This window comes from Anoplophora glabripennis, unplaced genomic scaffold (assembly GCF_000390285.2).
Source record: "Anoplophora glabripennis isolate ALB-LARVAE unplaced genomic scaffold, Agla_2.0 scaffold722, whole genome shotgun sequence".
Lineage (NCBI taxonomy): Eukaryota > Metazoa > Arthropoda > Insecta > Coleoptera > Cerambycidae > Anoplophora > Anoplophora glabripennis.
The window spans coordinates 30,254-55,998 of record NW_019417222.1 but is presented as its reverse complement, the minus strand read 5'-3'; the positions used below and the strand labels follow the sequence as shown (position 1 = coordinate 55,998).

At 32.4% G+C, this 25,745-nt stretch overlaps 6 protein-coding genes across 11 annotated transcripts in view; 3 read left to right on the top strand and 3 right to left on the bottom strand.

Moving 5' to 3' along the window:
• The window catches only part of LOC108915405 (talin-2), a 53,861-nt gene extending 47,770 nt beyond the window's left edge, over positions 1 to 6,091 (top strand). Inside the window, exons 20-23 of one of the 4 annotated variants that reach the window (XR_001964720.1) lie at positions 119 to 377; positions 482 to 645; positions 2,323 to 2,368; positions 4,553 to 4,597. Coding sequence is in view for 3 of the 4 variants with exons in the window: in XM_018721425.1 (XP_018576941.1) it covers positions 119 to 377; positions 482 to 634; positions 4,553 to 5,564 (1,424 nt within the window). In the remaining variant the exon portion in view is untranslated. Of the gene's footprint in view, positions 1 to 118; positions 378 to 481; positions 646 to 2,322; positions 2,369 to 4,552 lie in introns of all 4 variants that reach the window. The other 3 variants (XM_018721426.1, XM_018721425.1, XM_018721427.1) reach the window with 3 other exon arrangements.
• A 2,024-nt stretch (positions 6,092 to 8,115) lies between these two features.
• LOC108915410 (eukaryotic translation elongation factor 1 epsilon-1) lies at positions 8,116 to 9,278 on the bottom strand. The gene is made up of 5 exons (XM_018721434.1): positions 9,183 to 9,278; positions 8,988 to 9,126; positions 8,740 to 8,934; positions 8,372 to 8,467; positions 8,116 to 8,318 (listed from the first exon to the last, which is right to left on the bottom strand). The coding sequence occupies exons 1-5, from the start codon at positions 9,263 to 9,265 to the stop codon at positions 8,169 to 8,171; spliced, it is 663 nt and encodes a 220-aa protein (XP_018576950.1). The 5' UTR covers positions 9,266 to 9,278; the 3' UTR covers positions 8,116 to 8,168.
• A 935-nt stretch (positions 9,279 to 10,213) lies between these two features.
• Positions 10,214 to 13,534, bottom strand: LOC108915407 (elongation factor Tu). Its single transcript, XM_018721431.1, has 5 exons — positions 13,177 to 13,534; positions 12,862 to 13,115; positions 12,425 to 12,799; positions 10,520 to 10,748; positions 10,214 to 10,459 (listed from the first exon to the last, which is right to left on the bottom strand). Exons 1-5 carry the CDS (start codon positions 13,511 to 13,513, stop codon positions 10,269 to 10,271), a joined length of 1,386 nt encoding a protein of 461 aa, XP_018576947.1. The 5' UTR covers positions 13,514 to 13,534; the 3' UTR covers positions 10,214 to 10,268.
• Positions 13,535 to 13,615: 81 nt separating this feature from the next.
• LOC108915409 (ATP synthase subunit gamma, mitochondrial) lies at positions 13,616 to 15,218 on the top strand. Of its 2 annotated transcripts, none has more exons than XM_018721432.1 (4): positions 13,616 to 13,709; positions 13,889 to 14,195; positions 14,259 to 14,578; positions 14,637 to 15,218. In XM_018721432.1, the coding sequence occupies exons 2-4, from the start codon at positions 13,898 to 13,900 to the stop codon at positions 14,898 to 14,900; spliced, it is 882 nt and encodes a 293-aa protein (XP_018576948.1). In that variant the 5' UTR covers positions 13,616 to 13,709; positions 13,889 to 13,897; the 3' UTR covers positions 14,901 to 15,218. The 2 variants fall into 2 exon arrangements, with proteins under 2 accessions (XP_018576948.1, XP_018576949.1); XM_018721433.2 differs by lacking the exon at positions 13,616 to 13,709 and adding an exon at positions 13,809 to 13,832.
• Positions 15,219 to 17,178: 1,960 nt separating this feature from the next.
• Positions 17,179 to 24,877, top strand: LOC108915406 (structure-specific endonuclease subunit SLX4). Of its 2 annotated transcripts, none has more exons than XM_023456060.1 (7): positions 17,179 to 17,426; positions 17,509 to 18,404; positions 18,457 to 19,756; positions 19,817 to 20,137; positions 22,418 to 23,045; positions 24,347 to 24,548; positions 24,662 to 24,877. In XM_023456060.1, exons 2-7 carry the CDS (start codon positions 18,000 to 18,002, stop codon positions 24,737 to 24,739), a joined length of 2,934 nt encoding a protein of 977 aa, XP_023311828.1. In that variant the 5' UTR covers positions 17,179 to 17,426; positions 17,509 to 17,999; the 3' UTR covers positions 24,740 to 24,877. The 2 variants fall into 2 exon arrangements, with proteins under 2 accessions (XP_023311828.1, XP_023311827.1); XM_023456059.1 differs by having other exon boundaries at positions 24,685 to 24,818.
• LOC108915411 (iron-sulfur cluster assembly scaffold protein IscU) lies at positions 24,837 to 25,609 on the bottom strand. The gene is made up of 2 exons (XM_018721436.1): positions 25,525 to 25,609; positions 24,837 to 25,463 (listed from the first exon to the last, which is right to left on the bottom strand). Exon 2 carries the CDS (start codon positions 25,444 to 25,446, stop codon positions 24,991 to 24,993), a length of 456 nt encoding a protein of 151 aa, XP_018576952.1. The 5' UTR covers positions 25,447 to 25,463; positions 25,525 to 25,609; the 3' UTR covers positions 24,837 to 24,990.
• Between the last annotated feature and the right edge of the window lie 136 nt (positions 25,610 to 25,745).

Sequence of the window (25,745 nt, the reverse complement as noted above, 5' to 3'; positions counted from 1 at the left end):
TGACAGATGACGTTTAAGTTCATTTGCTATACGCTACGCCCTACGTCCAAATTTTCAGAACCAACTTGACCACGTTTTTATTTGAACGCTCGTTATAAACTAGCTTTTCACAATACAGGTCTCGGTAGTGAGGATAAACTAATAGCGGCTGCAAAACAAGTAGCAAGTTCTACCGCCCAGCTGTTAGTAGCCTGTAAAGTAAAAGCGGAGGGAGATACCGAAGCTACGAGACGGTTACATGCCGCCGGAAACGCTGTCATCCGTTCTACCGACAATCTCGTGAGAGCGGCCCAGAGAGCCAAGAGCGTCGAAGAGGAGAGATATCTTGTCCTTAACAAGAAGATGGTTGGCGGCATTGCGCAGGAGATCAACGCAAGGTAAAAATTGTTAAAAGAAATGTTCTATAATAATAGAAGAATAGAATTGTAATAACAAAACGTATTTGAGAAACCAAAAAAAAAAAAATTATGTATGTTTTTAGATCGGAGGTGTGCAGGATCGAAAGGGAACTGGAGGAGGCTCGCAACAAACTAAGTGCCATAAGACAAGCCAAGTACAAACTGAAAGGTTACGATACCTCTGGCGACGACACGGACGGTTACATAAGCTCTGCTCAAGAAGCAGAAACTATGGGGTGAGTCGCAGGTGTGTGTTACTGTCTGTATCCTAACTGTCGGCTTTTGTATTAATCGGTGATGGTGTCTAATTTTGTTAACAAGGTCAGGGAGGTTAATCGGTAATTAATAATATTCCATAAAATTCAATTACTCATAACGTAAAAGAAAAATTTTTTTTTTTGCCAAAATTTACTTATTTTAAATATTAAATTTTTTTGATTGTGTGATGCTAATACGATCTCAACAAAGGTTACAAGGGGTGGATATGTTGATATTCGGCAACTCCCAATGAGTTCGTCTCGTAATTTCAAACGAAGCAACTGATTTTAACGAAAGGAAATTCAAATTGTTTGTTTAAGAGTGCTTTTTAGGATTTAGGGGATCTACTCAAATTCGGTTTGCATTTGTTATAATTAAAAGCATTTTTTTTTAAACTGAGTCTAAATATCTTGGCCGCTTTAATGGCTTAAGTTGAGCTTTTGCATATTACAAAGGTCATTTAAAAAATTCTGCACATAGTAAAATTATGGTTTTCAATGTAATCTAATCTTCATTCTTCTCCATGACAGCAGCCAATGGTTCGACAAGTCTTGTATTCCCGTTACGGCACTATATTTGTTGATCTGTCTGATTACTTGGGTCACTGCATCAAAAGCCTTCACAATGGTTTGAAACGGATCTCCAATCCATAATTCTCCAAAACTCATGTTTAAAAATAGATCTTCATCTGATCTTTTCAGTGACTTTTTTGTAGTTTCTTCGTTATGATTCTGAACACCGAAAAGGCAGACATTTTTGCTCCATTTGCAGTTTCTTCCCATGTTTTACGTCGATCTTCTTGCAAAATGTTGTCAATAGTGGCAGTGGAAGTATAGTCTCTTGTAGTTACCAGCCGGCCACTCCATAGATTGTCTTCAATACTTATCCGGCCTTCGCCCACTGTGACACTGTGCTTCCATCCAATACACTATCCCCACCAACTTCAACTAGAGCGTTGTGAATTTCAATAGATGTTTTACCTGCAAACTTTCAATTTTGATGTAAGACCTCTGGTCGCTATGTGAGATTTGACCTAAGCCATTTTCTCCCTCCATTTCAACTCAGAATTCCTCACTCAAAACACTGAAAACACATGGTGATGGCTAAAAGTCTGGCTTAAGCTTACGCTTCACGTGCGGGAATCATTCCACATGTGCTCTGTTCAGAAGTTTTGAAATGGCCTTCGTAGTTAAATCTGCTCAAATCGAATCTAACGAGGCCTCATTCACTTTTTGTGATTTGTGATACCCAGATATAAGCCACCAAAGTCAGTCAAAGCACGAATATCTGAGGTAATTTTTGTAGTATTTTCATATTCATGGTGTTAAAGTTACAAATAAATTTTTTTGTATTGCAATATAGCTGCCCATTTATGGCTTTCAGTCAGTTGATTTATCTTGATCGGTTCATCCGTACGAAAATTATGAGCAGAGAGATTGTTTCATATTTTCATTATGTTTTAAAGATGCATCTATGTCAGAATAAATACCGTTTTATTTTCTCTGCACGGCGATTAATAACATTGATAATTAGTTTAAAGCATTGCCCATTCTAATAAATGACCTACTGACTTTGTACCTAGCATTTATAGAACCCTCTGTAGTTGTTGTCTAATGTTGTTTCCTTTCCATGTATTAACACTAATGAATTTGTTTGTTGCATGCAGAGTGAAGGTTGTAATCCATAAAATGAACAATAACAGTAATTAATAGGTAAGTGTACCGCTCTAATTCCAATAATTTGGGACATATATGTATCAACTCCTCAAAACAAACTGTACCGGTAACTTTCAGGATGTTGATATAAAACCTGTTTTACATCTACCGATTTTTAACCCAAAAAATCAATCAATTTTGCTGATATATTCCAAATTCCGAACTACTATTTTTTAAAAAAATTTTATGTAATTTTGTCAAATCTCATCAAACTGACCCCTCCTGTAAATTTTTTATTTAATTGGCTATTTCTGCCACATTGAAAACATTTTTAATGAGTGCACCGAAAGTGTCAGTCAAAGGGTTGATTTTATAAATTTAATTTTTTATGCTAATAAAGTAAATAATTCTTCATGACACAATAATTATTAAATCACATTATACAGTTTACGTTTTGAAAAACTCCGTTTAGTCCAATTAAATAAGCCTTTAAATCAAAGTTTTGGTCAACTTGCTTGAATTTTTTACATGAGTTAGTGTGAGGTATTATAACAATAAGTGACAGTAATTTTTTGTTCAACCCCCGGCCAAGGGTGAAAAAAGATAAAACAAAGGAGTTTTTCAAGATAACTCAAAAGGGTCAAGGGCTAGAAAGAAAAGTTTCTTATAAAAGTTGTAAAGCATACAATTCTATATAAAAATGGCATCTTGACTTTTTCTTGTACTATTAAAATTAACAAAGTTAGGGTGGTTAGAAGTTAAGGGAAGATTTCAGAAATTTAAAAAAATCGTAACAAGCAGAAAAACGAATGAATTTTGTATTTTTTTTCAATCTACTCTAAAAAATGTAAAGAGACGCGTATTTTTTTATCGACGGAAAAACATATTTACGAGGTGAAATACACTCTCAAAGTTCGCCCCCCAAAACAGTTTTTTCAAAATTTCTGGGGTTCTAATCAATATTTTGAAATGAAACAAAATGGAAATTACTTATGATAAAAAACAAATATTTCACTAGTGATTCCGTATTTGGGGGTTGCTACCCTTATTTTTTATTTCAGAAAAACTATATTTTTTATTTATAAAAAAATCACATTTACTCAAAAAGAATTAAAAATATGATTTATGTAAACAAATTGACAAAATTAAATTGACCTGTTTCGAGGTTTTTCTTAAAATCTCTGTTTAGGGGGGTGAACAACAAATTTGAAATTGTTATAACTTTCTTATTAAAAATTAATGAAAATATCTATTTCTCTGAATAGAAAGGTTACATTTTTTAGAGTAGATCAAAAAAAAATTACTAAATTAATTCATTTTTCTGCTTATGATTTTTTTAAATTTCTGAAATCTTCCCTTAACTTCTAGCCTCCCTAACTCTGTTAATTTTAATAATCAAGAAAAAGTCAAGAGGTCATTTTTATGTAGAATTGTATGCTTTACAACTTTTTCACAAAACTTTTTTTCTAGCCCTTACCCGTTTTGAGTTATCTTGAAAAACCCTTGTTTTATCTTTTTTCACCCTTGGCGGGGGATTGAACAAAAAATTGCTGTCACTTATAACATACCTCAAACTAACTCATATCAAAAATTCAGGCAAGTTGACCAAAATTTCGATTTAAAGGCTTATTTAATTAGACTAGTCCTTATCAAAACTTTCATCCTCAAATTGACTTAAAAATCAAATGTGACAATTTCTTTGTTTACTTTATATGTCTTCCACGGAGATATATACAAAATATAATATTTATTCTTTTATTACTTCATCGTTCATGTTGAGAATATTCAACCAACAAAATAAATGGGGTCTCTTTTAGTTTTTTTTAACATATTACTTTCTTTTCCCAACATTTTCGTGTTATTCCATTGCATAATATGATCGTGTCGCCATGCATGTTTACAAACTTTTTATTTTTCAAATTCTCACTTTCTAATGCCGATGTTTTCCGACTCTTAACATTTAAAGGTCTCGAAATTTTGCGAAAGTAATATTTACTACATTTGCAAGGTATACTGTAAATGCAGTCTTCAGAATTTTATATTCTATTGTGCACTCAAGTTTTTGATAAAATTATTTTTAAAGTGTATTGTTAGTTCGGAAACGATTAATCAGTGTGACGTGATATTATTATATTTTTGGTGAATGTAAAACAGGTTTATCTTTTAAAAGATTTTTAAAAATTATACTGCAAGTAATGCTACATTTACTCTGTATAAATACATACTACCGTCTACTTGCAGATATACCCACGGTTATGACAGTTCGCAAAGCCAGGGTACACCGACAAGGTATTATCAGGACAAGTACAGCCACCTGGAGAGCCCAGAAAAAGTTAACTCCTTAGAACGTAACAAGAAATCTTATCTGCAGTCCCACATTAACAACCTGGACTCTTCAGTTTACGGCACCACCAGCAATTACGGACAAAACGACTACAACTATCCAAATTACAATTCGTTCTCGCAAAACGCACCCAAATTTTCGCCCAGTTATGGAGTAACCAACCAGTACGGGGGAAGGAACGATTTCACTAGTCGGAGTTACGAACCGTCGAAATCTTACGAACCTTCCAAGCCTTACGAACCTTCTAAGCCTTACGAATCTTTTAAGTCTTACGAACCCTCAAAGCCCTACGAATCATCTAAGCCTTATGAGCCTTTAAGCACAAGCACTCCTAGTCATTACGCAAGCTTGAATAAGAATTACGGCACCAGCACTACTCCCAGAACGTTTGGCGCACCAACGCAAGATAAAAGCTTGGATTATAGTTCCACCAGTTACAATGTAGGATCGCCCTACGCTCCGCTCGACAATTTTAGTAAAACTGAGTATAAACCAACATCAGACGGTTATTCGAGTTCCGAATACGTTACCAATACCTATAAAACCCCTGCCGGTTATAAGACGGATACGTTTAAATACGAAAGTTATCAATCGGCACCGCAACACACCTATTCGTCCAGTAGCGAGAAGTACTACTCAGGCTCGCCCGCTGGTAAAATACAACCCCTCTCGCCGCTCGATATGAAGAGTTTCGACTCTTTCAAAAACGGATCAGACAATCAGTACCAGTCGTCATTTTCCAGCAACGTGGAATATATTAATCAGCCGCCCGTGCTTAAAGACGATGACACGCTAGAGCAGAAAATGTTAAAGAAGTCCGTTACTCAGCAAATATTCGAAAAGAAGACAGTTTCTATGACGAAATCGAGTAAACAGGAATCGTCTGTAAAAAGTTTTAAGTTTGAGTAAATAATGCCAAAAATCCAGTTATATGTTGAGATGAAACTAATTGAATGTAAGGCTGCCATAACTTCTGTCTGTTGTACAATGTATTTTATCTAATTATCGTTTTCGTTATCGTTTTAAGAGTTAAGTGTCCTTAGTTCGACAATGGTGCTAATATGTTTTTGCTTCTCTTAACTGTGGTTGTTTTTATTAACCAAATACTTAAATGATTTAAATTATATGTGCCAATAATAAATTTTAGGCTTTCTTATAGCTATAATTTCCTTCATTCTTTTAAGTTGTATATTCAAAGTTATATTTTTTAATATTCTTCATAGGCACTATCGTAAATATTTAAAGTGCCTAGATTGCTTATAAGCATGATATGTAGATTTTTTTTTTATTAATTTTATTCACATAACAAGACTTATAGTGCCTAATACATATAAAATTGCCTTTTTATTATACACTTTTACATGTTACAGGAATGTTTTCAAATCATATATTATTTAATTGTATCTTATATAAAATAATAAAGAAACTAATTTAGACATCAGTTGCTTTAATATTCTCCTAAGTATTCTAAGTGGTATTATAAACACAAACAAATTAAAAACATTTATATTATAAATTATAATCGAATAATTTTTCTAAAAATTCTAAAACCAGCAAGATTTTGGACCAAGAGTATAGTTCGTACTAAATATTTTTATATTCCACAACTGCATTGAATTGATTTTTTTATTTATAATATCCAAAAAGCATAGTCATGAATTTTTGCAATAATTTTTTCCATGTTTAATGAATTTCAAGTATTGACAGAAATTTTACACTGCCCCATTACCTCCGTTAAAGTTAGAGATGGGGCAGTTTTTGGAAAATTGTGTTATGGACATGTCGATGAAATGCCCTGACACCTTGAATCTAATAAGGCACCTGTGAGTGACGTCATGTTTTCACAGGTCACAGGGTACGCACAGCAAAATATTACTTTTATTCTATTCTAATGAATATGTGTCCATATATTTTACTTATTACCTACCTTTAGACTTTTTTATAAACTGGTTTCTAATTTTCCCCGGACAGCCAATACACTTATTTAAATGTTTTTCCATCCTACTAGAATTCTTAAAAATTGTTTTTGAGCTGAAGTTACATTTATAATGATTTTTACTCAATTCAGAAAAAGTTATATTTTTTAAATGTCAGTTTCAATTAAACAATTACCAACAAAATTACAAGAAAATGGCTAAATATCTTTAATTTTACATGTACCAACCTCAAAATTTTTTTGCGGGAATTATGAATTCAACAAATAATTCCACGCATACATCTTTTCACGACCTTCATGTTTCATGAGATTCTGTTCAACCAATCAGCGATGTTATTATCTCGAGCGTAGACGTACCGGTTTGTCATTGGCCATTGTGAACGAATCATTACTATTAGTGACATTAAGATTTATAGATTTTCAGTTGGCTGTACGCACCGTGCATTGTTGGTTGCCTAAGCTCGGCGCATCTCACAAAGGAATTGAGAAAAAAATCCGAACAATATCGCAATAAAAAATTTAAATAGGATTTACCGAGCCCGATGTCACGAAAACTGTTAAACTTATTGTGTAAAATATTTTTTTTCCATAATACATAAATACAAAGATTTTTATTTTTCACAAAATTATATTTTTGCTTGGTTATAACCTTGATACTAAAATTTTATTTTTCAGGCTTCATAAAATCATAATGCTGTACTTATGAAAACTATATCACTTAATTGTGAAAAAAATATACGGGGCGATCCATGCCAAATCACTGATGAGATCGTGAATTTTTCTGATTTTTTGGTATTTAGTACCCATTTAGTTAGAGTAGCTTTCACAAATTTTTTCAAATTTTTATTTCAACCCCTCAAGAAGTTATGAGCGTTTGAATATTTTGAGAAAAAATTTTTCAAATACCTGTAACTTGGCGAATACTATAGATATCGAAACTTTTTTGCGTCATATTTTTTTTTAATTTCTCAAAAAAATCGTCTCCATAAGTAAAATTATTTATTTTAAGAACTAGAAGATAGTAGTAGGGTTGGTTTCTCCACCTCCAAATAAGTTTATTTGTCAATTAAATCGAAATCTACATCATATAGATTATATACATTAGTAACAGATACATTTAATTAATAAAATTATTTGCCAGCTGGAAATGCCAAACAAAAATTTCAATTTTTTTTCCACATTTTCAAATTCACATTTTCGATCTCTCCATGCTTCTTAACCCTGCTTATAAAAAGCTTATAATTTGTTTTTTCGTAATACATCTATTAAAAATATTAAAATTATTTGTCAACAGAATGTATTGAAAATAAGAAAGTCTTCAGTACAAAACAGTCGGTAGAGTGAAGTTAAGAGGCTCTGCCACCCATTCTACTGCTGTGCTTTGCTCCCTTTTGTTGTATATACGAGTAGTTCTACCACTGTATTGAATTTAAATATATATGCCCATCAGTCTCTCTCACAAACTCCTGTAGATGCCGGACAAAAAAATTGTTTTAAAGATAACAACTAAAATAATATCATATATACATAGTTAAACCATTTATTGTTAAAATTACTAAATAAATAAACTTATATTTTTAATGTTTGCTAGGCGCCAAACTAGCTAAATAATTAGTGCTAAAATCAACCAATTTGTTACTTTGTCTTATACAAGCATCTTGTTGCAAGTTATCGAACCATCTCGATAAGTTCATATACTTTTGCTTATCTAAATAAGACATTGCAACCTGTAAAATAAACTTATTATTAAAGTAGAGTTGATAATATAGCAAATCCTTACCATTGCATTAATTAAAATATAATATAGCATCACATCAGCAACTGTTAATTTATATGAAACTAGATACGTTTTTGTTGCCAACATATCATTTAAATCCTAAAACAGAACTCGTAAACTTCACTTCCACTACATTAATTTTAAAAATATTTTATTATGAAAATTAAACACAGACCTAATGTATACAATATGTATTTAGTTCAGTTTTGCTAGGGTAAGAAAGAACTCCTTTAACGATCTCTTGTATGTATATCTTAACATATGTTTCAGAAAGTGATTTAGTGTAAGTATATTACAAACACTACACTGTAGCCACGATTAGATTAGTTCATGCGAAACAAATGATGAAAATTTGTTATAAATTTACTTACACTTAAAATTTGTCTCAGATTCTGGGGCTCGTCAATATGAATGACATGGACTATTCCATATTCGAGCCACTGCTGAATTTCAGCTTTTTCTAAAGAATCTTTACTCCACAGATTGGAGTTAGATTCAATTAACATTGATAGTACGATGTTAGTCACTCCAGTAACCGTTTTGTTGCCTATTGTACGCGAACAAATCTTAAAAAAACTTTGTTAAAATAAGTAAATAATAAATAAAGCATTATACATACAGAATCTTCGTTTATTTGTATTTTCCCAAGCGGGACTTTTAAATGAGAAGCTAGTTGTTCTAAATACTGTTGTGGATTTAAAACCATAATGCTTATAATGTACACACACAATGTGCAAGCAAATAGCAAAACCCCAGAACTGCAAAAAATATTTGAGGTTATTAGACGCAAAATATGTAGTTTAGGTGTGTTTACCCACGGTATACAAAAAAAATGCTTCTTGTAGACCCATAGATAACAGTTTTCAGTTTAAAGGCTTGTTTCTTTTGGATTTGCATGATGATCTGACTCTGACCGTCTACTAACTTTAAAACAGAAATAACCCTTTATTACTCCCTAAATAAATGACATAGATCCTTTTTCTATGATATATTCTCTTCTACAGTTTACGAAATTATACAGGGTATCCTAAAAGTAGGGAAACCCCAGAATAACTCGGAAGTAAATTGCTATACGGAAAAACGTTTCATACAAAATTTTCAGGATTTTTTCCGGGCTCTTCAATGATGACCTTGACTTTGACCTTGGCCTTGAAGGTTATTTCAAGGTCAAGGTCATTTTTTCAAATGGGAACCCCTACTTTTTATCATGCCATTGGAAAGAGCAGAAAATTTTACGTCCGAATATGACTTTGACCATGACCTTGAGACCACGGTCAAGGTCATTTTAAGGTCAAATAAGATTTTTGTTAGATACTGCCTGGAGACCGCAGAATAACTCTGAAAGGGATATATGGAAAAACGTTTCATACAAAAGTGGTCTGAAGTGATCTAAAAAATAAAGGTCATGAAGTCATATTCGGAAGCAAAATTTTCCGCTCTTTCTAACTCCACAATCAAAAATATGAGTTACCCTCACAAAGAATGACCCCTACCTTGAAATAACCACGATCTCAAGGTCATGGTCAAAGCCATATTCGAACGTAAAATTTTCTGCTCTTTCCAATGGCATGATAAAAAGTAGAGGTTCCCATTTGAAAAAATGACCTTGACCTTGAAATAACCTTCAAGGCCAAGGTCAAATTCAAGGTCATCATTGAATAGCCTGGAAAAATCCTGAAGCCCTTGTCTGAAACGGTTTTCCGTATGGCCCTTTACTTCCGAGTTATTCTGGGGTTTACATACTTTTGGGATACCCTGTATATATGGATGGATAGGCTTGTTTTAGAAGTACTTCCTTTTTGTATCTTCCAACAGTAATGTCTGATATCATAAATAATTCTACAATTCTCTGAAAAATTTATATTACAAAATTATAGGTACACAAATACGCTCTAGGAAATTACATATTAAGTTTTCCTAGGCTGGTATTAACATTTACGTCAGGCAAAGTTTGTGTAATAATTCCTGTAGCTACAGTTATATTATTTTCTCGTACTGTAAATTGCTGCCCCTGTGACATGACCATTTTCCAGAGAAGTGTTATTTTTACTGTACCATGTTCTCCTGGCATTAGCATGCTGACTCCTTCATCTAAAAATCATACTTAAGATATAACAATATAACACATAAAATAACATAAAATTTTGTCACCTAAATCAATTCTGCAGGGTACATTCCATGTTCTACTGAATAATTGTTGACAATATTTACCCAGTATGGGTTTTGATCGACCACCTTCGCTTCTGGATAAAAAATAAATGCTAGCTTTAAACTGGTTACTCAACTTTTCGCTCCCAGGAGCGCAAAGTAGCATTCCCCTTTCCACATCTTTAAGCCTCACTCCTCTCAGTAGAGCTCCAATGTTGTCACCGGCTCTTGCCTAAAATGCAGAATACATCATTTTATTTTTAAATAGTGAAAACATATTCACTGTACAGTGTGGCCAATTTCGACCCCTTTAGGGACAGAGATCATTTTTTATTTTTTTAATTATGAAATAATTTAATAGATGTTTTAATCAGTTTTCTACTTTTCTAACTTTCCATTGCATAGATAATACTTAAATAAAAAGTTTTCTGTAATAACGATGCCAATAGTCTAGTATGTCGTAAGATGATAATGATGGCGTTGAATTAAAATTTTTAAAATCAAATAAAAATTTATATATGGCATTTTTATGAATTGATTCGCATTAACATTAATTGTAGAATATTCAGTGACAAAACGCTACACATTCATTTAATGCAAACACACCATGGTAAGTAAAACAAATTTATGATATAAAATAATTAGAATTGCTATTTTATAAAATATACAAAATAAAAAACTTACTATAATCTGATAGATTTGAAATACTTTTTAAATCATTTCAATTTTTCAATAAAAAGTATCTCAGTATCATTGACCTTTGACATTGGCCTAATAGTTTAGGTAAACCATATAATATCGATACACCTGATGTGATATGACAACAGGGTGTACAAAAAAAACAAATGACTAAAATTAACTCAAAACGAAACAAGAATGACTGAATATGTCACCAGTTCATTTTATTACATTTATTTTTAGTTTTCAGTTTAACGATTTAAGAGGTGTTTTGTAACATGTCAGTAATATTGCAACTTTCCATTGAAACATTAGTTTTTTGATATGTCATATTTGTAAAATTTCTGTGTGATATAAAAAAACATGTATACCAATCTAGAAAGATGGCATTATTTTATAAAGTTAAAAAAAGTTCGGAATTTGTAAAAATAAATTTAAATCGCAAATTATAGAGAAATTTCTTTAGATTCTACACAGAAAAGTTCAATGAAAACCGTTTTCATAAAAATAAAAAATTTTCAAACAAAAAAAGTTATTTGACATCACAAAAAATGTCATACACACTTGCGCTATGGCAACTAAATGCAATATTATTTTTCAAATAGTAATATTTGCGGTATTGCTGAATGAAGAACGACTACTTAGTGAGCGAATTAGAAAGTAACGTAGTAAAGTTAGATAATTAATTTAAATAGGGTATATTTTAAATTTAATCTATTGCAGCTATTTAAACTTTAACACACACATTCTTATAATCAGGGCGTAAAAGATCGAAGAGTAATGGATGTTTTTTAATAATTTCAATTAATTTCTCTGTAAATTCCATTCTTATATTGATGCGACCAGCGATAATGTAACCTGTTGGGTTCTGAACGCCAACAAATTATATCGCTACGATCACCACAATCTAACGCTGCATGAATGCCTTGTATCACCAACAAGTCGCAATCAGTATAGACCCATTTGTTAAAGAAGAATTCAATTATAGTCGCATTTGTCACCGCAATCGCTGTCATGATCTTATAGATGTGTTCTCCCTTAAATGAATCAAGTTAACTAGATGTGGTTTTTACTGTTCCATTTTTCTCAAGTCATGCCTGCAACATTTTACCTACTTTTTGTTTATCTCCTCAGAAAATACAAGTAACCCCACAAATGTGTCAAAATTGGCCCTCCTTGTACATTTATGATATACAAAAAAATAAGTATTAGAAGTACACGAATATTTACCTCGGGTACACTTTTTTTAAACACCTGTATATCAGTAACAGTTGTTTTAATCTCATTATTAAAACCCAAAAGATTAGCCTCCTGGTTCTTCTTAATAATACCTCTACTTAGTGTTCCAATTACGACGGTCCCTCTTCCCGGGATTAAAAAGGCATTATCTATTGGAATCAAAAAAGGAGCTGCAAAATCCCTTTCCGGATTTGGTATATAATTGTCGACAGTCTCCAACAGTTTTCTTACCGATTTTTCTCCAATTTCTGTGTCTTTCCCATTAAGAGCTTCCAATGCCGACCCAAAAATAACAGGAGCATTGCTTCCATCAAAGCCAAAATCCTCTAAAAGTTCTCGTATTTCTAATTCAACCAAATCAAGTACCTATAAAATGTGCAGTAAGCTCAACTGCTTCGTTCTAATTAGCTGTATGAGAATATACTTACTTCTTTATCAACTAAATCAGCTTTGTTGACATAAACGATTATTTTAGAAATTCCAACTTGTTTTGCTAATAAAATATGTTCTCTAGTTTGAGGCATTTGGCCATCGGTAGCCGCAACAACTAATATTGCTCCGTCCATTTGCGAAGCTCCAGAAATCATGTTTTTTATATAATCGGCATGTCCCGGACAATCTGTATGAGCATAATGTCTTTTGACGGTACTATATCCAATATGAGCAGCATTAATTGTAATACCTTTAACAAATTTAATGATAATATATAATAGAAGCAATATTATTTTAAAAAGTTAATTTACCTCTCGCTTTTTCTTCTGGTGCTTTATCGATTTGGTCATAGGAAACATAATTAGCTAGTCCATCCTTTTGCAACACTTTTGTAATAGCTGCAGTTAAAGTGGTTTTGCCGTGGTCTACATGTCCTATGGTTCCTATATTTATATGTTTTTTCTTTTCATCGTCATTTTGTTTCAAACTTGCCGCTGAAGATGAGAAAAACCGGGCATATTTTAGGTTATGTAGATTTTTATGACAAAACTGACATACATGTGAAAACCGTCTTCTGGTGAAAAAAGATATATTTTTTTGTGGAGAAATTAGATGTTGAAGGCTTCGAAACATATAAACAGCTGACATTTTATGAAATCTACTACAAAATTATAACATAACCACCATTTTTGCCATCTAGAGGTTGTGTTTGACAGGTGGATCTTTAACCTTTATGCAGTGAGTTCATAAGATCGATTTTCGTAAAGAATTTAGTAGTTCCTACAATTAACACGGCAATTTTTGTGTCACCTATTCTTGGGGTCGGCCTAGCGCAAGTGGCAAGGTTAGTATGACATAATTTAATATTTCGGGTAAAAATTTGCAAAATTGTTATTCCATTCAACAATATCCACTATCTACTCACTAATGTCTTGAATTGTTTAGATTATTAACGACATCCGGATTTGTATAATTATTAGTGATATGCTTACATAATACCGTGTTCTAATGGCAAATTTTTAGGACTACATAATGTTGGGTCGTTTTGGTAATTTGGCACCAATACTTACACAAAATGTGCCATCACAGCAGCAGCGTGGTATGGCCACCCTAAAATCCATAGCCATTCGTTTGAAATCTGTAAAAAACATCCAGAAAATCACCCAGTCCATGAAGATGGTGTCAGCTGCTAAATATACTAGAGCTGAACGTGAACTAAAAGCTGTTAGACCCATCGGTAGTGGTGCCCAGCAGTTTTATGAAAAAGCTGAAATTGTTCCACTGCCAGATGTCCCACAAAAACTTGTTATTGCCATTACATCCGACAGAGGTAAATAAAATATATTTCCCCAATGATGTTTATTAATAATAATAACACATGCTTGTACGACAGGTCTCTGTGGAGCTGTTCATACCAGTGTTGCTCGTCATATCCGTACAGAATTATCCAAGGATGAGCAAAACATAAAAGTTGTCTGTGTCGGGGACAAATCCCGTGCAATTCTTCAACGTGTGTATGGGAAAAACATCATCATGGCTTGTAATGAGATCGGTCGTTTACCGCCAACTTTTATAGATGCTTCCAAATTAGCTGACGCTGTTCTAAAATCTGACTATCAATTCAGCTCTGGTGAAATCGTTTATAATCGTTTCAAATCTGTGGTATCATATACCACTCAGACACTGCCAGTTTTTAGTTTGGCCTCTGTGACGGTAAGTTGCAATATCTATTAATTAGTAGTAGCTGCAACTATTTTTTTTTTTAATTCAGGCTGCTCCCAAATTATCGATCTACGACTCTTTGGATGACGAAGTCATTCAAAGCTACTTGGAATTTTCATTGGCGTCTCTACTATTCTACGCCTTTAAAGAAGGCGCTTGCAGTGAGCAATCGTCTCGTATGACTGCTATGGACAATGCCAGTAAGAACGCAGGAGAAATGATTGAGAAACTCACTCTCACCCTCAACCGTACCAGACAGGCTGTCATCACTAGAGAGCTGATTGAAATCATCTCTGGAGCGTCAGCCCTGTAAATAAATTCACCTTGAAGATTCGTTTTATTGTGTGGCTGTTATCTTTTATATCATTATTTTTCAGTAAATTTAAGGTAAAAACAAATAGGGATAGGTGAAATATTTTAAAATCCGCGGATTATTTCTTTTTTCTATTATTATTTCGTCTCCGATAACAGGCCATAATAAAGCCATAGTATAATAGCACTGCATGTAACGGTGGAAGTGGATGGAAACGTGTAAGCCCAAAGTCTCTGAACATCAAATGAATGTTTTGTATTCATATTTACTGTTATATGTTATTAAATTATGGCAATAAACACCTGCTATGTGTACTAACTCAGTTTAGTTTTATTTCTGTAACTTTCTGTCTATGCATAATTTTTTACGTATTCTACAAACAATATTTCAGATACTACAGTATTTCTTATAATAAAGAGCTTAAGTCGTATTTAATTAATGTCAGTTTTATATAGTGTAAGGCCAAACAAAAATTAAAGAAGAAATTTTATGTTCATAAGAACTGTACAGGATGTTTCGGAAAAGGCAGCACAAATTCAGACTGATGCAATGTCCTAAAATAAGTTTTTTTTCCTATGAACTGTGAGCATTTCGCCTCTTGTTTTTGCAATACAATGCACCAAGGAAATTTTTTAACATTAAATTTCAGCCAGATCTTTTATAAAAACAGCATTAACGGTTGTTAGGGCCCTAGCCGGCGGGGCCCAGCCAGGACAAAAGGAGGTCCCACAAAGCGCCTACACCGGCCGCATTTGCGGTCGGGGTAGACGACGGATGGGCCCCACCTACGAAGGCTGTCCAGGCCTACACGAGATGAGGCAGGATAAAGAGGGATAATCCCCCTCGATCCCAAATCATTGAGGCCAATTTCTAGCCATAGAATAATGGCGGTTGCTACAAAGAAATTTTTAGGGTGGTAAAACAGTTAGTTGACTAGTTTTTGACCTTCTGTTAAGAGGTCGCTTGCTGCTGCTTTGGTCGTTGGACTCGTTAGCGTTACCTTAGTCCATTAATATTCTATGATTTTAGCTGTGGTAGTAGCACAGCTCATAAAGCTCCTCAACTGTCTTGGCGGGATTGGTTAGCGTCGATTCCGCAGCGCAGCGTTTATGCCCCGCCTTCCAGCGGAAAAGACGGCTTTGGCGTTCGTTCAGGCGAGTAGCGACAACGGGTAGTAAGAATTGCATCATAGGCGTGGGTATAATTTCGTTGATTTATTTTTATTTTATTTAATAATGAAAATGAAGATACCTTATTTGGACAATTGCAAATGCCAAACGATAACTTTGTTGAGCTCATTTGGAACACTGAAATGATATTTCAAGATAATTTTGAACAATTATCCACAAAAAATAACATTTGTAGCACAATTCTTGAATTAATTAAAAGACTACCTTTTAGTCATCCGTGTCATTCCTTTCCGAAATAATTTGTACTTAGGTTATATTTAAGGGTTAAAATTTATTATACGTTATAAACTATAAACCAAAATTTAAGGAATATTCAAAAAATAAACTTATATTAATGGAGAAGTCTGTAATGATTATATTTTTAATACTATATATTATGTTATTATATTTTTTTGTATATTATATTGTAAGCATGTTTTATAATATGTATTAGTCCAGGCTGTATCGTTGCAACCGCTAGGAACATGATTCTCATTCGAATTTTTTTTCATAATCTTACTAAAAAAATGACCCTTGAATCATATCCGCATGTTGCCAGACATTACTAATGGTCAAAAATTGTTTAAACAATTTTTTTAAAACTAATTCGTAATTTTCGATTTTTTCGCTTGAAATACATTTAATAGGCTTTTTGGCGTATCCTGAACAAAAATGTTCATATGCAACTTTTCTCTAAAATCTACTGTTTTCGAGATATTAACGATTTTTTCGGAAAAAACGCGATTTTAACCATTTTCTTCTCTAAGGATTACGTCAGTAAAGAGGAGCTTACAACAAGGAATTTTAATTACTCTTCAAGTTTTCTTTTAATAATCCGTATTAACTCCAAGTACAAATCCTATTACCTATCTAAAATACCCATTTTCTACTTTTAATGTCATACCACGTAATATTCTAATTCAAATTTCATATTATTAAAATTACCTACTACGGTACTGACAGGTAGAAACTAAATATTTTATTTCAATAATAAAAATTATTTTAATCCAGCCCCGACAATTCCGCTTAATCTGAGAAGAGTTAGCACGATTACGTCTCGCTTGGTTCTCGACCGCCACATCAATGGCGCCGACACGGACTCTTCCAGCTGTATTAAGCTGTGTAACTAAATTTTATTATTGGAATTTTAGGTTAAAATATTATTAGGTTAGTGATGATTGTTTAAAATTTATAAATAAAGTAACCAACGAGTTACCGGGTTTGCTATGGCAGATTGGAGAATAAACGAAAAATACCGCAAACCAAGAAAAGCTAAAGGAACCCCATTTTATGTTCAGAGAAACTATTATGCCTTTGGTGTAATATTAGGAAGTGCGGCTTTGTGGTACTTGTACGAGTAAGTATGATTCACAAAATAATGTAATATTAGTATATAATATATATGTATTGTGTTTGCATCTGTATCAAATATTTTTAAGGCTGTGGCCAGTATCCAGAAAAATAAAGCAAGATCAAATAGATAAAGAGAAATTTAAGATTCCTGAAGGTTTAGAAATTAGGGTAAAACATATGCAAATTGGAAAGTTGAGTGGACCTACAGATGAGCTTTTAGCAAAAGCCAGAGAGAGAGAAGCAGATAAATATGATGAAGACAAGTCAAAGCCTCAATCGTGGCTCAGCAGAGTCTTCAGCTCCCAGCCAGATATTTAAAAATGGCAAATCTAGGTTTGTGTTCATTAGTAATTTTTAAATGGTTAATAAGATCCGTTTAATAAAAACATAGACATAGTAAGTAGTGATAATAAATTATTGCTAATTAATTTGTATTTTATTTGCCAGTTCCAAAAAGAATGATCACATTTCAAAATATTTCATTACGAACAAGCACACTGTGGAAGATTGTACTAAACCTTTAAATTCTAATCATTTTGATTCACCTTATAAAAAATGTTTAAGTGAAATTAAAATCATGTCTGGAGCTGAAGATCCCAGTAAAGATTTTAGTACACCTAAACCCATTAAAGTGCAGAAAAAGAATCAGAATAAAAAAAGTGCACCACTCAGACAGAGTAAATTAAAATCAAAATTAAACTTCTCACGAAGTAAATCCACAGTGAAGAATTCAATATTCAAAACTACTCAGGACAATTTTGCATTATCGGATGTGAATCCTGATCATCTTCAAATGGCTATAGCTTTATCAAAATCAACTTACGCCGCTGAATATCCAGAACTATCAAAGAATACTGAAGATACTATTCCAAGCTTTCTAACGCCTGAGAAAATTCCTAAGGGCAAAACTACTTTGGAGAGGTATGGTTTTAAATCTGACAAGCCTAAACTACTTGCAGAATTCAAAAGAGAATCTATTGAGGTAAATGTCTTAAAAACTATAATATGTATATTATGTAATTTCGTATTTTTAGGTTCCAAAGAAAAATAAAAATTCGAAATTTCGTTTTATAACACCAACTCTCAAAACTCGTACGATGGAAGAAAGAGAGTCGATCATAGCCGCAAAGATTTCATTAATCCTTTCCTCTAATAAGAATTCCTGTGATGAATCAACAGACTTTCAAAATGACGAATTATATAGTGATAAGCTTAAAAAATTTGTAGGATATTCAATGTTTACAGCAAATGGATTTAGTCTTTATGAAAATGATAAATATTATATAAAAAGTTTAAATATTTCCCCGACTAGATCTAAATGTGGGAGCTTATTAAAAAAGTGGGAAGATATACCAGGTAGAGAAAAATCACCAATTCGAGGTGAGCTTGATAAAACTGATAAAAACAATATTAATAATGTCAGTATAGTTTCTGTTTCCTCTTCTCAAAGCAGCTTAAAACTAGATGCAACTATTACTACAATTTCCTATAATTTATCGGTAAAATCTCAAGTAAAAAGGGATTGTATTTCTCCAGATTTATTTGAATCTGAGGATGAAACTGAGTATACACCACAGTCTCCAAATACAGTAGACGATTTTTCACAATCTTTATTATCGCCTTCAAAAAAACAATTAAAATTATCACAGCCTGATAGCTTTGAAGAGGTACCAAAATATACAACTTTGAAGACTGATAGTTTGGAGCTTATAGAGGATAACTCTGAAGAAACTTCACAAAAAAGTTCACCATTAACAAAAAACAATGTAAATGTAATAAAAAATATACTGGAATATTCAGATGAAGACACTGAAGAGTTGTATATAAGTTCTCTAAAAGATAAAGGAGAGTTCGTAGTGAATTTAACGCAAGAATCGCCATCAAAGAATGCAACAAAAGTACTATCGCCAGAAGGCGAAAAGTTGCATTTAAAATCTCCAATAATCGAAAATTTTGTTGTAGATCTAACAATAAGTTCTGACGATGATTCGTCTATTTCTTTTACACATAAAATAGGTGGTAAATTAAATACAAATGAAACTGTTGAAACTATTCTAAGTAAGGAAAGTCATACTAAAAATATAGAAAATTCTGACATGAATTTTGAAATGTCACCGTTACTTCTAATAAACTCGGGTAACGTTATTGAAACTGAAGAACCAGCAAATTTCTCAAGTGCCTTTGCAGAAAAACCTACGTCTTTACCTGATATTGAACATAGTAGACTTTCGAAAACGTCCTTTGATATATCCTTTGGATTAGACGGTTGCAACAGTATGTTAAACGTGACGGACTATGTAACGCAAATTCTGAATCAAAATGAATCCAAAATTGGTAAAAACACTTGTAGAAATGTACTATATATTACTATTTGAAAGTTAAAATTATTTTTAGGTGAAAATAGACATGCCGACAGTCCATTAACTAACACACCGTGTTCTAATACAAAACCTGTCGACAGTCTTGATAACGAGAAATATGATATAGAAAAAAGTAACAGCCAAGGTGAAGATAAGGATCTTATTTCAAGTCCAGAATCGTGTTCACAGGAGAGTATTATTATTAGTGATGAAGAACTGAATTATTCAAGCATAAACAGTAACAATGCAAAAAATAAACATTTTTATGAGTTATCAGACGCTGATGAAATATATGGAAATAATGAAAATGAAGCAGATTTAATGGATATCGATGAAGTTTATAGCGTTCATTCAGGTAATTTTCAAAACAATAGTACGGGTGTGAAGCTATTCACATCCACATTTTCTACTAGGACTAGAATCGATATGGTCGTCGCCTCAAAAATTTTGGAAAAGAAAATCATAGCTCCTTTATTATGTGTCCTCGACTGTTTTTATAGATCGCTTGCAAATATGTAATTATAATGAGCAACTATTAGAGCTTCATTCGTCATCCCTTACGGTGGATTGTTTTGTTATAATGTGCCTTCGAGCTTTTATTTTACCATATATCGACTGGAAATAAGTAATTACATTAATAAACGGTCTCACATTCATTTGTCAGCCCGTAAAGGGGGAATGAAATGGGGTGAATTTCATAAAAAAAATTTGTTGTTTCGAGTTTTCATTTTATCACAGATCGACAGGAAATAAGGAATTACGTTAATTAGAAGTGTCACATTCATTTGTCGGTCAATATGGATGGATGAAATGGGGTGAATTTCATAAAAAAAGTTTAAAACGAATTTTTTTATGAAATTTACCCCATTTCATCCCCCCTACGGGCTGACAAATGAATGTGACACTTCTAATTAATGTAATTTCTTGTTTCCTATCGATCTGTGATGAAATGAAAACTCAAAGGCCGTTATAACGAAGCAACGAAATTTTTTTTATGAAATTTACCCATTTCATCCCCCCGTAAGGGCTGACAAATGAATGTGAGACCATTTATTAATATCATTACATAGTTCCAGTCGATATATGGTAAACTAATAACTCGAAGGCACATTATAACATAACAAGAAATTTTTTGTGAAATTCATCGCATTTCATCCCCCATAAGGGATGACGAATGAAGCTGTGATTGTTGCTCATTATAATTATATATTTGCAATCGACCTATAAAACGTCGAGGACGCTTAATAAAGGAGCAATGATTTTTTTTTACAAAATTTTTGAGGCAAGGACTTTATCGATTCTAGTCCTACTAGAAAATGTGGATGTGGATAACTTCACACCCGGACAATAGTCGCTTTAATTAGAGTTTTCAGTTAATCCTTTCTATACGCACATCCATTTGAAATGTTATACCATACCCATATGCGAAAGAATGCAAATATTTGTAAACATACGGCAGTTCAATACAGTTCTTTAAAAGATACCCACATACAGCACTCATATACTAGCCATACTTATTTTAAAAAGTGAAATATTAGATATCATTTTATTATATTGTGTGTAATTATTTATTTGTTGCATTTTCCGTCTACCCTTTGCAGGAATCCTTCAAATTTTGGCATATATTTTCTCGTCTTTCCTATAGAATTACATGTAAGTTTTCTTGTTAGTTGTACCAGCTTTGAAGTCACATATCATGAACATCTTTATGCCGGATCTGTGGTGTTTCGATAATATGTATTGTTTAAAGCTATGCCACCTTTTGAACGCAACCAGGTTTCCATAAATACATAGGTTTTTCTTTGGGATGAAACGTTATTTAAATTTACTTCTCAGATAATCAAGGGAATATCTGATTTTGAAAGGTTCATAATTATTTGTCAGTTCCGTTTTATATCAGAAATGTAAAGTTTTGTTAAAAAGTTAATAATATATGATATATTGACCAATATACATGCATCCTAAGCTTTTTTACATTTAATCATAAGCAAAAATAAACTAAAACGCATGTACATTGCAGCAACTGTGACATCGGAAGAATTTCTATATTTTTTTAAAGAAAATTTGTTTGTTACATTACTCAGTTACTTTTTTGATAAATTCTTATAAAGAATACTTTAAAGAATTAAAGTTTTTCAAATGTTTGTCATATCATTTTGAACTGTAAAATTTCTGAGAATTTTCTATAAAAAATCAACATACTATTGAGTTTCTTTATGTTTTCCATCAAATTTTGTTGTTACATTAGGTTACCTTCTACTTCACTTTCACCACCTCCTCAATTGAAAATACTACTCGGTATCCACATCATTTTTGGAAAATAATTTAATAATTTCCGCATTTAGTTACAATTCTCTTTCTGTAAGTGTTTCTTATTAGCCTCCATTTTAATTATAACATCAAGTTACTGTAGTGATTGCCAATTATAACCACTTTATTTGCACCTATGTCGAAAGGTTGTAACTCTTATTTAACTGTCGCAGCACAAAAATATTCGTATTTCAACCATGTAGAATGATTATTTTAGCGATTGTTTTTAACAAGCAATATTAATGCACTTGTACTCGTATAGAAGGGATTTATACATACAAATTTTCCTGTTATTTGACTCACTTTCCACTCCATCATTTTTTAGCATTAAAAAATAAGTATAAAAATAAAAGTGTCTCAACACCTGTTCATAACCGATTATCCGAACTCAGAGGCAACTCACCCTTAACAAAGGTATCCCTTACAACAGCGTTTCTAGAGGACTCTTTCAACGATATACTAGAAAATTCAAACATACTCAAAGAATTAGAAAGCAAGTCCAATGAGAAAGTAATTGTTAACCCATCCCAAGCTGAAATCACTGAAAATAAATGTACTCCTGAAAAGGTGTTAGTTGCATCTAAAGAAAATATCACAACTCCAGAAAACAATTTAATAGTGAAAACAACGAATGTAACACCTTTAGCAAATTACGATGCGATGAACACTCCAGGAATTATTAAAGAATTGCAGAAGTTTGGCCTGAAGCCGTTAAAACGTCAGAGGGGCGTTAAATTACTGAAGTATCTTTACGAGTGCACTCATCCATTGGTACAACCTGGTGAAATTGAAGAATTGAGTTCTGACGAAGATGATGAAAAAAGAATTACCAAAAAAAGAAAAAAATGTAGTAACATAAAAAGATGCGGTACTAGTTCAGCTGAAATAGGGGGAAATATTCGTAGATGTGATCAAAGCGATATAGAAATTGTAGGAGATGATCTGCTCAAAAAGTAAGTCAATTATGAATTAATAGAAGGAATGTATCTATAGGTATTTTGTTATTACCAGGTATCTAAAATGAACTGGCCCCTGTACATATTTTTGATCCACAGTATCAAAATGAAAATATTGTTTTTAAATAATCAGAAGATTTTTCTTTCGAAATAAGTTGGTTTTTAGAGCGTACAGCAACAGTTAGTATTTATTTTTTGTTTGTTTGTTTTTGTATTTAGTTTATTTAACTTTGACAAGTTTTCGAGCGTTTTCTTGTGAAATCTGATTACAGTTCTGTGTTATTCTCAGCAAAGTTCTTTTCTATTACTTAGGAGTGTCAAATAAATTAATTCTTTTGGATGACCCCACAAACAAAAATATAATGGATTTAGATCGGGCGACCTAGGGGTTCATAAAACAGGTCTGCCTCGATCTTTTGATCACTGAAAGTGTATGATAAGTATTAATGCATTAAACGCTCAAAATTAGGTACTACGTATTTTAAATACTTGCCTCTTTATCTTTAATTCTTTTCTCTTAATCTATTTGAAAGGTGTTTGGACTTGTGCAGTTAAATAAACTAAGTACATGAAATTATTTGTAAAAAATTAAACTCTAGTTGTTCTCTTTGTACTAATTGTTTTTATTATTGTTTCAAAAACCAATTTATCTCAAAAACTCTTTAATTTAAAGCAAAATATTCACCTCTATACGAGCCCAGGCTCGTAATAGTTCGGCCAGGTATAGTTTTACTACTAATATATTTAAATATAAGTAATAACACTCAAAAGATAAATATCGGTAACAGAAACAAAGTATAAACTTTTACCTTAAATACGATTAAATATTACTATGTACTGATGTGCCAATGACTAGTTTGTTAATAAAAAACATTCAAATTGGCACCTTTATTAAGAATAACATCTTTAATTCTGGCAGGCATTGTATTTACCAGATTAGGGCACTCTTCAGAAGGCGTACTATCCCAAATTTCTTGCAATTTGATGCGTAGATCGTTAACTGAACGGGCTGGATGTTTGCTAAACTGCGTTTTCATTTTATGCCACATTGTTTCTATTGGCAAGAGATGTGGACTGCTAGAGGGTCATTCCATAAAAGAGACATTATGTTTCTGTTGCCAATATTTTTCTTTAATAAAATAATTTTGAGTATTAGTACTTTTATCGAAATATATTAGTAGCAAAATTATGTCTGGCCGAACTATTATGAGCCTGGGCTCGTATATTCAACTAATAACTTTAACTGGTATAGTTGCTAGTTGTCAATACCTACTTGTAAAATATTTTTTAATTTTTAGCGAGAATTTTGATGAACTAATATTTGAGAGGAAGTTCTCTGTAAGATTTCATTCATGTCGAATACCTTTACAAATTGTGTGGCATAATTTTCTATCACTAAATGCGGATATAAAAGAAAATATACTTTTGTATGAACCGTTACAATTAGAAGTTCTACACGCAATGCTAAAGGAACAAACAGGGTGTAAATTCCATATCCAAGTAAGTCCAAATTTATTTGAAATATATTGCAATAGTATCATTCAAAAAATATTTCATTTTGATTTTGATAGGTTAAGTATAACTTGCCAGATATAATTTGTTTCAAATTTTAGGACCTTTTAACATTTTTTGATAGGAAATGCATCACTATTCGGACTGCTCAGGGATCTCGGAGGAAGTCCAAATTTTAAAAATTGCTTTTTACGATTTATATTTTTATTGCTGTTTTAAAATTTCAAGGAACATTTTATGTATATTTTAAAATTAAAAGTAATTTTATATTTTAATTGTAACCTATGTTTACTAAACTAAATATAAAGCTTTTTTACAAGTATCTGATTTATTATTTATATATTCATATTTCTATGCCAACTACAAGTATCCAAGTAATATCATCACATCCCGTATGGTTGGATGTGGTATTATCACATCCAAAAGCAAATTATTCTTTCTTGTTTTGCCGTTTGATTTTATAGTCTGACAAAGCTGCTTTAATGGCATCTTCTGCTAACATTGAACAATGTAGCTTCACTGGCGGAAGTGATAATTCTTTAGCGATCTCAGTATTTTTTAATTTCAAAGCCTGATCGACAGTCTTTCCTTTTACCCACTCTGTTGTGTAAGAACTGCTTGCTATAGCTGATCCGCAACCAAAGGTCTTAAATTTTGCATCTATGATTTTTCCATTTTCATCAACTTTTATCTGAAGTTTCATAACATCTCCACAAGCTGGTGCTCCTACAAGTCCAGTACCAACGTTCTTGTCATCTTTATCCAGTGAACCAACGTTCCTTGGATTTTCGTAATGTTCAATAACATTCTTGTGATACGCCGCAGTGGATATTTTTATAGGTTCCCTTACGGCACATAAAATCTTAATTGTGGCGTTGAGAGCCATTTTACGATCTAATTTTTCTGTAAATATAGAAATATGTATATAAGTAAATACATAAAAATGAATATAATACACACTTACTAAAAATGCACGGTAGTCACAATTCTCCAATACTTCTGATTTTTTCTGCTTGACATTCAACCTTCCATTGCGCATTGCGCTTGCGCACCATATGCAACTTTTTTTTAATCCATGGATCAATACCTACCACGTGATGAATTCGATATGATCAAATTTATTTATTTTAAGAATTGAAAATTAAGAATGCACTTGTTTTATACTGGTTTTAGATGAATATGAAA